Source organism: Chiloscyllium punctatum, chromosome 20 (assembly GCF_047496795.1).
Source record: "Chiloscyllium punctatum isolate Juve2018m chromosome 20, sChiPun1.3, whole genome shotgun sequence".
In the NCBI taxonomy this organism is placed as follows: domain Eukaryota; kingdom Metazoa; phylum Chordata; class Chondrichthyes; order Orectolobiformes; family Hemiscylliidae; genus Chiloscyllium; species Chiloscyllium punctatum.
In genome coordinates this window covers 12,347,966-12,362,417 of record NC_092758.1, presented here as the reverse complement: position 1 = coordinate 12,362,417, position 14,452 = coordinate 12,347,966, and the positions used below count along the sequence as shown (strand labels likewise).

The 14,452-nt window shown below is 43.6% G+C and overlaps 1 protein-coding gene across 1 annotated transcript in view; it reads right to left on the bottom strand.

The window, feature by feature from the left end:
- Positions 1–4,629: 4,629 nt before the first annotated feature.
- The window catches only part of LOC140491888 (calcium/calmodulin-dependent protein kinase type II subunit alpha), a 247,906-nt gene continuing 238,083 nt past the window's right edge, over positions 4,630–14,452 (bottom strand). Inside the window, exons 17-18 of the mRNA XM_072590323.1 lie at positions 10,173–10,401; positions 4,630–8,568 (exon numbers count right to left, since the gene is read on the bottom strand). Of these exons, the coding sequence (XP_072446424.1) occupies positions 8,565–8,568; positions 10,173–10,401 (233 nt within the window). The 3' untranslated portion in view covers positions 4,630–8,564. The remainder of the gene's footprint in view (positions 8,569–10,172; positions 10,402–14,452) is intronic.

Genomic DNA, 14,452 nt, shown 5'->3' with positions numbered 1-14,452 from the left:
GAGAGAGAGAGAAGTCATCTGGTTTTTACCCAGTCAGTCTTCACAGTTGTGTGCAGGCAGCCATTTTAAACCTGGTGAAAACCAGTTTATTTTTCCTTCAGAAGTTGCGTATTTTGTGGCTATTATTTGATAAGTCATCAACCTTTTAGAAGTGAATGAACACCACGCTGTGCCTTTTGTATATCAGAGGAAGCATTCAGAAGAGGAAGACTGAGAAAAAAAACAATTTGATCAGAAAGAACTAATTCAGCAGAGCTGTGAACAAAGGCTACTGAACTATCTTTCCTAGTTTCTCTCTGTCTATGTGTTTGTCCCTGCACCCACACCCATCATCTATGTCTGTCTGTCCATGTGTAAGGGAGAAATTTACTGGGGGATTACAGTTTTTATTTGTAATGTTGCATACCAGCAGTTTATAACTGTTTACACCTGGCTAGAGCCTAATTACTTGTGACAAATAGTAATTCCTGTTAAATTCAGAAATCTGTTTTCTATCAACCAGGAAATCAACTAAATTGTGGGATTTTGTTTACTTATTTTGAAATCTTTTGTGATGTCTCTGGGAATATCGAGACTTGACCTTCGGCAAGCTGCCCCAGTGACTCACGACATGACATTAATTGCAATGATCGGAATACAAAGTGAAAATATTTCACAGCGGTTGCACAGCACCTTGGTGAGACTGCATCTGGAGTATAGTTTTGGTCTCCTTATTGAGAAAAGATGTAACTGCTTTAGAATAAAAGAAAGAACTGTGAATTCTGAAACAAAAACAGAAATTGCTTGAGAAAGTCAGCAGGTCTGGCAATATCTGTGGCAAGGGAACAAAGTTAATATTTCTGAGTTAACTGAGTTCTGAAAAGGGTCACTGGAGTTGAAATGTTAATTTTGTTTTCTCTCTATACAGGTAATGCCAGAACTGTTGAGTTGCTCCAGCAACTTCTGTTTTTATTTTCTAATTGCCTTAGAGGTAGTTCGGAGAAGGTTCACTTAACTCATTACTTAAGATGAAGGGCTTACCTTATGAATATAGTTTGAGATGTTTGTGTCTATTGAAATTCAGAAGATGCAGAGGATGAACTTGCACAAAGGAAGACAGTGATGTGCTGGCAATATCCAGGTTAATCTTCTTTGAATCCCACTATGATGGGTGGTGAAATTTGTATTTAATAAAATCTGGAATAAAGAACTGACCTAATGGTGACCGAGTGACCACTGTCGTGAAAGCAGCTGGCTCACTGTCCTTTAGGGAAGGAAATCTGCCATCCTTACCTGGTCTGGTCTACATGTGACTCCAGACCCACAGCAATCTTAACTGTCCTCTGGCCAATAGATGTTGCCTTATTCAGCAATACCAAGATCCTGTGAATGAATAAATTATTAGGACTCGCCCAGGTAGAATGCTGAAGTTTTCCCTTCTGGAAGATTTTAGACCTGGAGGATAAGTTTAAAAATTGTGGGTCTCCCATTAAATGGTGGAGATGAGGGCCATTTTTTTCTCTCAGAGGCATTAGTCTGTGGAATTATGTTCCACAGAGAGCACTGTGAATGGGGTCATTGAATATACTTTAAGGCTGAGTCAATAGGCACTTGACTATCAGGAGATTTTAAGAATCAACAGCATTCTTAGAATTATACAGAGCAGAAGAGACCTTTTGGCCCATCAAGTCTGTACTGACACCTGAAAAATACCTGACCTTCGACCTAATCCCACTTGGCCGATAGCCTCGAATGTTATAATGTGACAGGTGTTCATCCAGGTACTTTTAGATTAGATTAGATTTCTTACAGAATGGAAACAGACCCTTCAGCCCAACAAGTCCACACTGACCCTCCGAAGACCCAGACCCATTTCCTTCTGACTAATGCACCTAACACTGCTGCCAATTTAGCATGGCCAATCCACCTGACCTGCACATCTTTGGACTGTGGGAGGAAACCAAAGCACCCAGAGGAAACCCACACAGACACGGGGAGAATGTGCAAACTCCACACAGTCACCCAAGGCGGGAATTGAACCCGGGCCCTGGTGCTGTGAGCCACCGTGCCACCCACCTGTTAAAGGATGTGAGACAACTCATCTCTAGTACCCTCCCAAGGCAGTACATTCCAGCCTGTCACCATCCTCTGGGGAGGGGTAACATTGTTTCCTCATATTCGCTCTAAACTTCCTGCCCCATACCTTGAATGCGTGTCCCCTTGTGACTGACCCTTTGGTGGAGAAGGCAGCATCTGAGGTTGGCATCAGGACGGAAACATTGGGTTTCAGCAGCAGCGATGTGGTGGGCCTGGATTGGTACTCCTGGAATGGAGTGGGAGGGGCATTGATGGGTGTTGAGCTGAACACAAGAAGGGAGGAAGGTGAGCTCTGCTTTTACTTATGTTTAAGTCTTGTATCATAATTTCAGGCTTATATCTTAATATCTTCTGCAAGTCAAAATGGCACAGGAGCATAGCGACTTTTCACTGCATTTATTGTTAAATGCAAATGACGATAAATCATTCAATTCAATTTAACTTAATTCAGTTCAACTAAGGGGAACAGCCACCCCTTATCCACTCTGTCCATGCCCCTCATAATCTTGTACACCTCAATCAGATCACCCAATCTTCCCTGCCCCAATGCAAACAAGCCTATCCAACCTTTCCTCATAACAGAAAATTTCCATCTCAGGTTGCTTCCTGGTGAACCTTCTCTCACCCCTTCCAGTGAAATTGCATCCATCTTATAATGTGGTGACCAGAACTGCACACAGTACTCTCGCTGTGATCTCACCAAAGTTCTATATAAATCCACCATGGCTTGCCAGTTTTTATAATCTATGTCTCCATTGCTAAAGCCAAATGTCCTATATGCCTTTCTCACCATCCTACTGACATGCCCTTCTGCCCTCAGAGATCAATGGACAAACACGTCCAGAATTTCCTGGTCTCATTCTGTTCAGTGAATACTAGCTTGTCGAATTACTCCTTCCAAAGTGTATCACCTCACACTTATCAAGTTAAAATTCCATCTGCCACTTATCTGCCCATTTCACCACCTAGTTGAAATCTTCTTGTAGCCCAAGACATTCAACCCCACTTTGAACCACCCGACGATTTTATTTCAGTCAGGATTAGAGTGATGCTGGAAAAGCATCCTGGTGAAGGGCTTTTGTCCAAAACATCAATTGTCCTGCTCCTCGGATACTGCCTGACCAGCTGTGCTTTTCCAGCACCACTCTAATATTGACTCTGATATCCAGCGTCTGCAGTACTCCCTTTCGCCCCACGATCTTATTTGTCAGGAATCATACTTAGGCCAGACATGGCAGGTTTTCCTTCCTGAATGAAATGGGGAATTTGAGAAGTTCCATTGAGAGCTCACTAGTGTTGTAGGCATCAGCTTTATAATTCCCGACAAAAACATAGAAATCAGGAGCAGCTGTAGGCCATTCAGCCCCTCAAGCTGGCTCTGCCATGCTCTTGTTAAATGCAGAACATTTTAACAATGCTACCTCAAATCCCCATTTCCACCTAGCCAGAAAACGTTTCAGCCCATCACTTAACCAGAACCTACCAACCTTTGCTGTAAAAATAAACAAGAACTTGGAGTGCCTCTTTTTTGCACTGTAATGTTCTGCCTCCATAACCGTTTCAGAAAGGGAGTTGCAAAGAATCACAACCCTTTATCATTGATTTAGTTGACTTAGTTAAAATTTCTGGGATGGAATTTGAACACAATCTCAGGTTATTAACCTCGGTTGGATTACTTTCCCAGAACATTATCATCCGTACCTTATCCCCAATAGTTGGAGCCCACATCAGAGATGTGATATGGCAAAATCAGGTGAGTACAAACAGCAGAAAGGAACAGTAGAGTATGATTATTGTGATGATGCTGTGGTGTCAAGAAGTTATTTTGTCGTGTTTTCTTTTAAAGAATGGTTTTAAGACAGACATACTGAGTTGTGTACTCGGCAAGCCAATAAATTAAACAGCCTGTGAGGCATTGGATCTTTTTTAAAAGTTGGAACAATAAAAGCAGCCTGGATGGGTGTGTCAAGCTGTCAGAGACCAGGATTTCAAGGGGTTTTTTTGTTTTTTAGGTTTAGCTTTAAGTAGTTGCTGTTGGTATCTCAACAGGATTAGAAGCTGCAGTAAATGTCTCCTGGCTGCTATTTTCTCCAAGTTTTATCCTGAAGTTCCTCCTTCTGGGCTGCTGGGTTACAGTGAGACAAATCTATTTTTCTGAATTTGCATTTTCGTCAAGGGGTGCTTTTATGGGATGTTAATGTATTGGAACAGTTAATTAGTAATAGTTATCATATCTATTATTCTGTTATGTTTACAACAGAGTTAAATTATCCTAAGTTCTTCCTTTTGTTGCATTTTAACTATAGTGTTTAAATAAATGGTGTTTTGCCTAATGTTGATTAGTTTGACTGATCAAATTGCATCTGGAACTCAGCACATTATATTTGTATTTAAAATAAGAAAAGGTCTAGACTATCTTCTTAAAATATTTTGATAGAGTCAGATGAGGAATGGCAGGTGAAGTATTGAGTGGACCATGGATGCTAGAACGGCTGTATTGGGCAGAATGGCCTGTTTTCTCCATTGAGGAATGAAATACATCAACACACATCCTTCAAGACAAACTGATAAAATCTCTTTATTTGCGAAACACCAATTAAAATATTCACAAGTCAGTCACCAGCAACCTTACCTATGAGTTGGACCATATTCCAAAGACAGAAGCTTGACTCAATTCATTAATTTCTTCAGTGTCACAACAATTTACAGTAAAGTCACTTACGAAAATTTACAGAAAGGCATTGATTTAATTGGCAATACAATACAGAGGTACGAAAGCAGATCTCTGGTGAGGCCCAGAATCCAGTGCAAAGGCTCAGGCTAGCAAAGAAACCAACACTAGAAATGGTGCATGATTGTCCAATTGATTCACTTTCTCAAATAAGCAAGCAGAAGTGATGAGATGAATCTTTCTCTTAATATGTGATACAAAAACAGCAAACAACCCATTTCCATCCCCACCCTCACCCAAGCATAGCTTCATGATTAAATTGTGTAACAGGCTCAAGGGGTTGAATGGCCTCCTCCTGTTCCTATGTAACAGGCTTGAGGAGCTGAATGGCCTCCTCCTATCCCAATGTAACTGGTTTAAGAGTTGAATAGCCTCACAGCAATGTCCTCTCATTGCCTTGTGTGTGGTCTATTCTGTTAAGTCCATGGTTTCCTAATATTTCTTTGAGTGGTCAAGCCCAAGCAGATGACTTGTATGTGACCTGTGCAGTATTCTATGGGTTACTGAGCTACCTTGTAGGTCTCAAAACTCAAAGAGGGTACACTGTTTCTAACAAGATTGAAAACAAAATTGTCAATTCTTCAAAATAACATGCGACTGGTTTCTCTCCATCTTCAGTGTTGGTTATCTTGTGGATCAAAGGACTGGTTCTAAGAATCATGAAAAGGGACAAGTATCTAAAGATCTAGTCATAAGGGACAAAGGCCTGATTGTCAAATAATGTTGTAGGCCAATGGACCAAAGGGTTATTGCTAAGGACCATGAAAGACACAGGTAACTAAGAGCTAAGAGTCTAGTTGCTAAGGATTAATGGACACGTTCCTAAGGACCATGAGAAGGGTCTGCTCCCTAATGGCCAAGAGACAGATTGCAAAATACCATGAAGAATGACTAGTTCATAAGGGCCAATGGACTAGTTGCAAAAACTCAAGCAAAGGGATGAGTTGCTAAGAATCATATGAAAAGGGGCTAGTTGCTAAGCACCAATGGATAGGTTTCTAAGGACCAAGGGGTTGGTTGCTAAGGGCCAATGGACAGGTTACTACGGGCTGAGGGATTGATTGCTAACTAAGGGCCATAGGACTGGTTGCTAAGGGCCAATGGACAGGTTGCTAATGGTCCGAATACGAATACATTGCTAAGAACCAACTGAAAAGGGACAGGTTTCTAAGGGCCAACTGACAAGTTCCTAAGAACTGTAAGAAGTTTCTAGTTGCTAAGGTCTAATGGAGTGGTTGCTGAGGATTCATAAGAAGGGAATGATTTCTAAAGGCAATGAGAAGGGAATGGTTACTAAGGGTCAATGGACTCATTTCTTGGTGTCAAAGGAGTTAAGAATGGATTGTCAAGGTCCATATGAAAATGGACAAATTGCTCAGTGCCAATTGCCAGAATGCTAAGGACCATAAGAAAGGATTATTTCCTGAGGGCCAATAGAATGTTGCCAAGGGCCATATGAACAGAAATAGATTGCAGAGGGTCACAAGAAGAAACCGGTTGGTGATGGTCAATGGACTGCAAAAGGTCAAGAAAAGGAATGAGTTGTGAAGAACCATAAGAAATGGGATAGGTTGCTAATGGAAACAAAGTGGATTCCAATGGCCATAAGAGGGGAATGGTTGCTAGAGACCAAAGGAGTGATCACTATAGGTTTTACTTGGTCAGAAGGTGATCCTTCAACTGCTCACGCTGTGCTGATTTGTTGGAAGAGCTGACTGTTATTAACTTAATTTCGCTTCTCCCTCCTTGCTCTCCCACAAACATGTTCTTTTTCAGTCCGTGTCTGGTTGCCTTTCCTATGGAAGTCAGAGACATGGGAAGATTGTCATTGCTGGAGGGACCAGCAAATGTCACCTGATGCTGTTTGACGAATGGGGAGAGGGACTGACATCAGCCAACAATGTATTCCAATTCAGTCTGTATAATACAGAATAGCTGTGGGTGACATCAGATTCCCTTGATCCATTAGGCAGGGTTGGTGATGGTCAATGGACTGCAAAAGGTCAAGAAAAGGAATGAGTTGCGAATGTCAGGGTCCACACCAAGGTTTCAAACAGATCTTAATGACAACCACATCGTGGATCTAACTTGCCTTAGATGTCACAGGTTAGACCCAGAGGACACAGATTTAAGATAATCAGCATGAGAATCTGAGAGGGGAGATGGACAGAAATTGTCTTTTGACACAGCGAGTTATTATAATCTGGAAAGTTGTAGCAGAAGTGAGGGCGAATATAGGAGAAAATTCATCAGGAACTTTTCAGAGGAAGTCAGGGAATTAGTTGATGGGGAACAAGAGTTTTACTGTGTCAAGACACAAGGGCCTCCTTCTGTGCCAAATTGGTAACGATTGACTGAGAGGAACCATGTAAGCTGCCTTAGGGAAAGGAGAAGCTTTGGGACTTTTGTTTGTTATTGGGGGGGGGGGAATGCGGTGTAAGATATAGGAGGTGGGAAGGGGTGGGGGCACAAACGTGTGTGGGTGGGAGGAAGAAGGAGGGGAATAGAAAGTGGAAATTCACAGACCTAGCAGGAGACCCAGCATTTTCTTCAAAGATTAGAAAGGGCTGATGTAGGTGAGTGTAGTCTATGAGGTCTGAGATGGGATTCAGTCATTATTGAAGGATTGAGCTGAAATTCAATTAGATTGACTGCTTTATTCTCGATCATGCTAGTGCTGGTTTGGTATCAGATTATGCCAATGGGCATTGTCCGGTAGAATGTAAGAATCCTGTGCCTAAATTTTCCATTGGGAACCCCTGTAAAGCCAAACATCCCTCCCAGCTTGTGAGAACAAGAGAATTAAGCAATTTATTCCCAACGATCACAAGTCTCAGTAAAGCCAGAGTCACAAAAGATCCGAGGAAGCTCATTTGGACGGATTGCCGTGTAAAAATGTACAAACTGTGTTCAAAATCATTGCTTTCAAACTGCAACGGGCCAAATCGGGCAATGCATTAACGAGCCCTCTTAAAACAAAACGGTCATTTATTGACCGTTAGTTTTTCGATTTGAAATGAGGAAGGTTTTCCCTGCTTATTAATCTCACCAAAGTACAAGATATTCAATCTCCCAAACATACCACAAAGTGCTTTCAGCCAGTTCAAAGTGCAGCCGTGGTTAAGGAGGGGCACATTAATCACACGAAAGTTCCACCTCAGAGACATTGCTTACAGTCTCTGTTAAGCCCACAGGGGGAATATCCCTTGCCAAGCCCAGTCTTAACTAGACTAGCACTTCCTACAATCCCACTATTCCTCGTGCTGTCCAATGAATAATCCCAATGACAGGACCATCAACAATTTTGATCACTCTTTCCTCCCTCCCCAAGTTCATGTTGAGATTGCAAACGCCCGTAATTTGAAATTTTTTTTTTGCGCCCGGCAATACAGTAAAAAACATGCATCGCAGCCAAGTTATAAAGTCATCACTTAACTATCACAATTTTAAAATACAACTACACTGTAAATTGATTGGAATCATAGATATCGCTGTAAACATGCCAGAACGACAGATATTGCCTCTTAGGATACAAAAAAGGATGATCGGTTATGAAATTCATCACTCTCCCTGCAAACATGGGGTTGTGAGTGGAGGAACCGATTACTCAATCCAGCAGTAATTCCGCCAAGCATTCCACCTCTCTCTCTCCGGTGGGGGGGGGAGACATGAGTTCAGCGGTGAGGTTACACAGGAGATATCGTCCTTGCGTGCAAGTCAGTCAGGGATAGCAGCAGGAGACTGGACAGAAGGAGTTTCAGCTGCAGACAAAATTAGATCAAAGAAGAAAGAAAGCAGTACTTTTGAGCATCCTTTCATCACTTCAGATTCCCAACAGTGTGGAAACCTGCCATTTGGCCCATCAAGTTCACACCAACCCTCTGGAGAGCATCCCACCCAATTCCAGCCCCCAGTCCTATAACCCTGCATTTCCCATTGCCAACCCACCTGGCCTGCACATCCCTAGACACTATGGGCAACTTAACATGGCCAACCACCTAACCTGCACATCCCTGGACACTATAGGGCAATTTAGCATGGCCAGCCCACTTAACCTGCAGGTTCCTGGACACTATTGGGCAATTTAACATGGCCAGCCCACCTAACCTGCAAATCCCTGGACACTATTGGGCAATTTAGCATGGCCAGCCCACCTAACCTGCACATCCCTGGACACTCTAGGGCAATTTAGCACAGCCAGCCCACCTAACCTGCACCTCTTTAGACTGTGGGAGAAAACCAAAGCACCTGGAGGAAACCCATATAGACAAAGAAGAACATGTAAACTCCACACACACTGTTGCCCCAAGGTGGAACTAAACCCGGCTCCCTGGTGCTGTGAGGCAGCAGTGCCAAACACTGAGCTACCATGCCACTGTTCCTTGGAGCTTTCAGCCAACGAACTACCTTTTAAAATGTAATCACTGCAGTAATGGGAGGACTGGTGGTGCAGTGGGTAGTGTCCCTACCTCTGAACTAAGAGGCTCTGGGTTTGACTCCCAGTCCTCCCAGGACTTGATGACAAGCAAAAGAAAAGTCATGATTTGAGAATGTTGTGGCCTAACCTGAGGGTCATCATGCCTGAGGCAAGGGGATAGGGTGAGAAGGATGGAATTCATATATTTCTCAGGCAGTGGGGGATTGAGCCTACGCTGCTGAGATCACTCTGCTTTACCACCCAGCTCACCAACCTTCTCGACATGATGACTGAGGGAAGGTGTGATTGTAAAGCAGCAAAACAGCTTCCCACCCTGCAAATTATTCCAATGCAAATCAGCGGCACTTGGTAAGAGATTCTCAGTTCTCTCTGTGCGATGTGAAGAACATTGCAGATTCTATTCTCCACATCAGCAGCACGTGCACATGAAGGAGTGCAACTGGGATGTACACCACAACTGTAACATAGGTTATGTGGCACCCATAGAAATAAGATGTGGGTTACAGGATAAATATTGGGGTAGGACACTGTATGTGGAATTTCTTTTACCCAATAGTCCTGTGACAACTTCCAAAGCCACCAGTTTGATGTCTCACCTTAAGGTGGGACTTTCAACAGGGTAGCACTCTCTCACTGGGCAGTGCCAGCCTAGTCTGGGCACTTAAAGTGCTGGGACAGCTATCATTTGCAGGACAAACCCTTTCTGGGTCATAAACCAAAAGATAACAAAAAGAAATCCTTTCATCGGAACGCAGCCAATGAGAGCCTGGCTGAGATTTGGGGGCTTTCACTCAGGAACTTTGTCCCTGTCTACCTCAATCCCCGCCCTCCAACCCACAATCCTACTGATTCCAATTCATGCGGGTGCTTAACTTCAGGTTTATCCCTCCGCATCCCAGCCACAGAATCCCGGGATTGAATACTCACTTGGCCAGAGCAGACGGAGATCCCGATCGGTGGAAGTGGACAATTTGCCATTTTCCATCACGTCGGTGCCAGATCCGTGTCTCCTCGGACTGGGCGGTGCGGGGAATGCCGCTGCTGTCAATGTACTGTGTGATGCGGATGTAGGCAATGCAGGCAGCTTCTTCCCCGATCAGGTGGATGTGTGGGTTCAGGATGGTGGTGTGCACTGGCTTGTTGTTCTTAGACCACACTGGAAACGGAGTCGGTGGGGTTGCGGGAGGGGGTGGTAAGAAAGAATCGTCAGCAATTGCCAGCACAAAACCAATAATTCAAAATCCATCAACTGAGGACTCAGAGGGTAGGGAGAGGTCCCTGCAGCATGTTGTGTGGCTGTACATACCAGAACTGCAACAACGTGGAGTACTAGAGGTGCACAGCTGCACTTACGTAGTGTCGAAAAGTGTGATGCTGGAAAAGCACAGCTGGTCAGGCGGCATCCGAGGAGTGGGAGAGTCAATGTTTCAAGCATTAGCTCTTCATCAGGAACATATCCTGATGATTGGCTTATGCTCAAAATTTCGATTCTCCTGCTCCTCGGATGCTGCCTAACGTGCTGTGGTTTTCCAGCACCACACTTTTCGACACTGATCTTCAGCATCTGCAGTCCTCACTTTCTCCCCGCATTTACATAGTGCCATGTACATTTCAGGACATTGGTGCAAGTTGACAATAAGCTAGTTTTTGGTGTATAGCCATTACTGGACAATTTGCACACAGTAAGCCCCCACTAATAGTGATGTGATAAGGGGCCAGATTACCTTTCTCATTGATAATGATGTGGATTAGGGATAAATATTGGTCATCAGGATATTCCCGCCACCCTGGAGAAATCCACCCCTCTTCTTCAAGAAATAGTGGAAAGGGATCCGAGAATTCAGGTGGAGTCTCGGTTTCATGTCTGAAACAGTGACGGTGCAGCACTCCCTCAGTACTGGCACCAAGAGTCTGTAGAGTGAAAGTTGACCCAATGACTGTGGAGTTAAGAGTGATACCCACTGGGTCACGATACCAGGTCATAAAGATCAAACCAAGACAGTGTGGTTTAATAAAGGGAAATCATGCTTGACAAATTGATTGGAATTTTTTGAGGATCCCACTCATAGAATTGATAAGAAGGAGTGAATGGATTTGGACTTTCAGAAGGTTTTTGATATGGTCCGACAATGAAAAGATAGACATATAAAATATGTGCATGAGGATTGGTTAGGAGACAGGAAACCAACAGTAGGAATAAACAGGTCTTTTTCTCATTGACATGCAGTGAGTATTACGGTGCCACAGGGACCACTGGGATTATAGCTATTATCCCAGCTATAATATGTTAATGATTTAGATGAGGGAACTAAATCTAATATCTCCGAGTTTGCAACCAGCAAAAGCTGGGTGGGAGAGTGAGCTGTCAGGAGGATACAGAGATGCTTCAGTGTGATTTGGACAAGTTGAGTGAGTAGGCAATTGCATGACAGATGAAATATAATGTCGACAAATTTGAGGTCGTCCACTTTGGCAGCAAAAACGGGAAGGCAGATTATTATCCGAATGGCAATAGATTGAGCTACAGAAGGAGTACAGTGAAGGTTTACCAGACTGATCTCTGGGATGGCAGGACTCACATATAAAGAGTGACTAAATCAGTTATGACTGTATTGACTGAAGTTTAGAAGAATGAGGTTGGGGGTTGGGGGATGACCTAATAGAAACCTATAAAATTCTATAAAAGACTAGAAAGAGTAACTACAAGCAAGATTTTCCCAATGACAGGGGAGTCTAGAACCAGGGGTCACACTCTAAGGATACAGGGACTGAGTTGAAGAGAAATGTCTTCACCCAGAGAATGGGGAGCCTGTGGGATTCTCTGCCACAGAATGTGGTTGAGGCCAAAACATTAAATGTTTTTAGGAAGGAGTTAGACATAGGACTAAAGGGATCAAAGGGTAATCGGAGAACATAGAAACAGGGATGTTCAGCCATGATCAGATTGAATGGTGGGGCAGGCTGAAAGGGCTGAGTGGCCTACAGTTGCTCCTATTTCCTATGTTTCTATATTTCATTCCCTTTAAAAGCTGCAGGAATTAAGACAAAGCAGGACTTTAATGGGGACTGACAATCACAGTAGGTTGGGAAATCATTAATTTGGATGTCATCTGTTAAACATTTTTATTATTGACTCATGTTGAAATGAATAGAGTCATAGAGTCATAGAGATGTATAGCATGGAAACAGACCCTTCGGTCCAACCCATCCATGCCGACCAGATATCCCAACCTAATCTAGTCCCACCTGCCAGCACCCGGCCCATATCCCTCCAAACCCTTCCTATTCATATACCCATCCAAATGCCTCTTAAATGTTGCAATTGTACCAGCCTCTACCACATCATCTGGCAGCTCGTTCCATACACGTACCACCCCCTGCATGGAAAAGTTGCCCCTTAGGTCTCTTTTATATCTTTCCCCTCTCACCCTAAACCTATGCCCTCTTGTTCTGGACTCCCCGAACCCAGGGAAAAGACTTTGTCTATTTATCCTATCCATGCCCCTCATAATTTTGTAAATCTCTATAAGGTCACCCCTCAGCCTCCAACGCTCCAGGGAAAACAGCCCCAGCCTGTTCAGCCTCTCCCTGTAGCTTAGATCCTCCAACCTTGGCAACATCCTTGTAAATCTTTTCTGAACCCTTTCAAGTTTCACAACATCTTTCCAATAGGAAGGAGACCAGAATTGCACGCAATATTCCAACAGTGGCCTAACCAATGTCCTGTACAGCCGCAACATGACCTCCCAACTCCTGTACTCAATACTCTGACCAGTAAAGGAAAGCATACCAAATACTTTCTTCACTATCCTATCTACCTGCGACTCCACTTTCAAGGAGCTATGAACCTGCACTCCAATGTCTTTTTGTTCAGCAACACTCCCTAGGACCTTACCATTAAGTGTATAAGTCCTGCTAAGATTTGCTTTCCCAAAGTGCAGCACCTCGCAATTATCTGAATTAAACTCCATCTGCCACTTCTCAGCCCATTGGCCCATCTGGTCCAGATCCTGTTGTAATCTGAGGTAACCGTCTTCGCTGTCCACTACACCTCCAATTTTGGTGTTTTTTGACCTAGCGGCAGTGAAGGGCAGTGTTTATCTTTCTGCGTTAAGATAGCTTGCGGCTTAGAGAGAAACTTGCAAGAGATGCTGTTCCCATGGGCCTGCAGCCCTTCTCCATGGTCAAGCTTGCAGATTTGAAAGTTGCAGTCAGTTCATCTTTTAAGTTATCGATTGTGTCAAATTTCTTGATTGTTGTTTGAGTCACACACATCCAGGAAAGTGGAAGTATTGCATGACACTCCTGACTTTAGCTTGTGGCTCATGGACAGTGTTTGGGGGATATGGACATAAGTTACTCATAATCATTTCCTAGTCTCTGATATAATCTTGTGAGTACAGCGTTTAATAGGCTGTGAATTATGACCCCTAGCACGTTCATGGTTGAGGTTTTCGTATTGGTAATGTCTTGCAGAGATGGTTAGACTCACTGGTTGAAAATGACCGTTGCCGGGCATTTATGCGGTGTGGATGTTACTCAGAATTTCACCTAAGTCTGAATGTCTTGATGCCTGCTTCATTATCTAAAGTGCTGTGAATGGTATTTGAACAGTGCAGTCATCAGCACAATCTGCCTAGTTCTTGGGGCGAAAGAGGTCAAAAGGTATGGGGAGAAAGTAGGAACTGGGCATTATGTCCAAAAATGTGCAGGTTAGGTGAATTGGCCTTGCTAAATTGCCCGTAGTGTTAGGTGAAGGGGTAAATGTAGGGGAATGGGTCTGGGTGGATTATTCTTCAGAGGTTCGGTGTGGACTTGTGGGGCCGAAGGGCCTGTTTCCACACTGTAAGTAATCTAATCTAATCTTAAAGTTAGATAATAAGCCGTCTTTATATTGAATGGTCAGCAGGCTTGAAGGACCAAATGGCCTACTCCAACTCTTTTCTATGTTTCTATATTTTTGTGCTGTGGGAAATCATTAATGAAGCAGTTGGCAGTAGTTGGACCGAGGAGTAATTCCACAGGAATTCATGCTTAAATGTTTGGCAGCTAAAATGATTGACCTCAACCACCACAAGCAACTTCCTCTTTGCCAGGTACGCCTCCAACCAGTAGAAAGTCTCTCCTGATTTGGTTAGGGATCACGCAATGCCAGGTTGTGGTCCAGCAGGTTTGGTTGGAGGCACTAGCTTTTGGAGTGCTGCTCC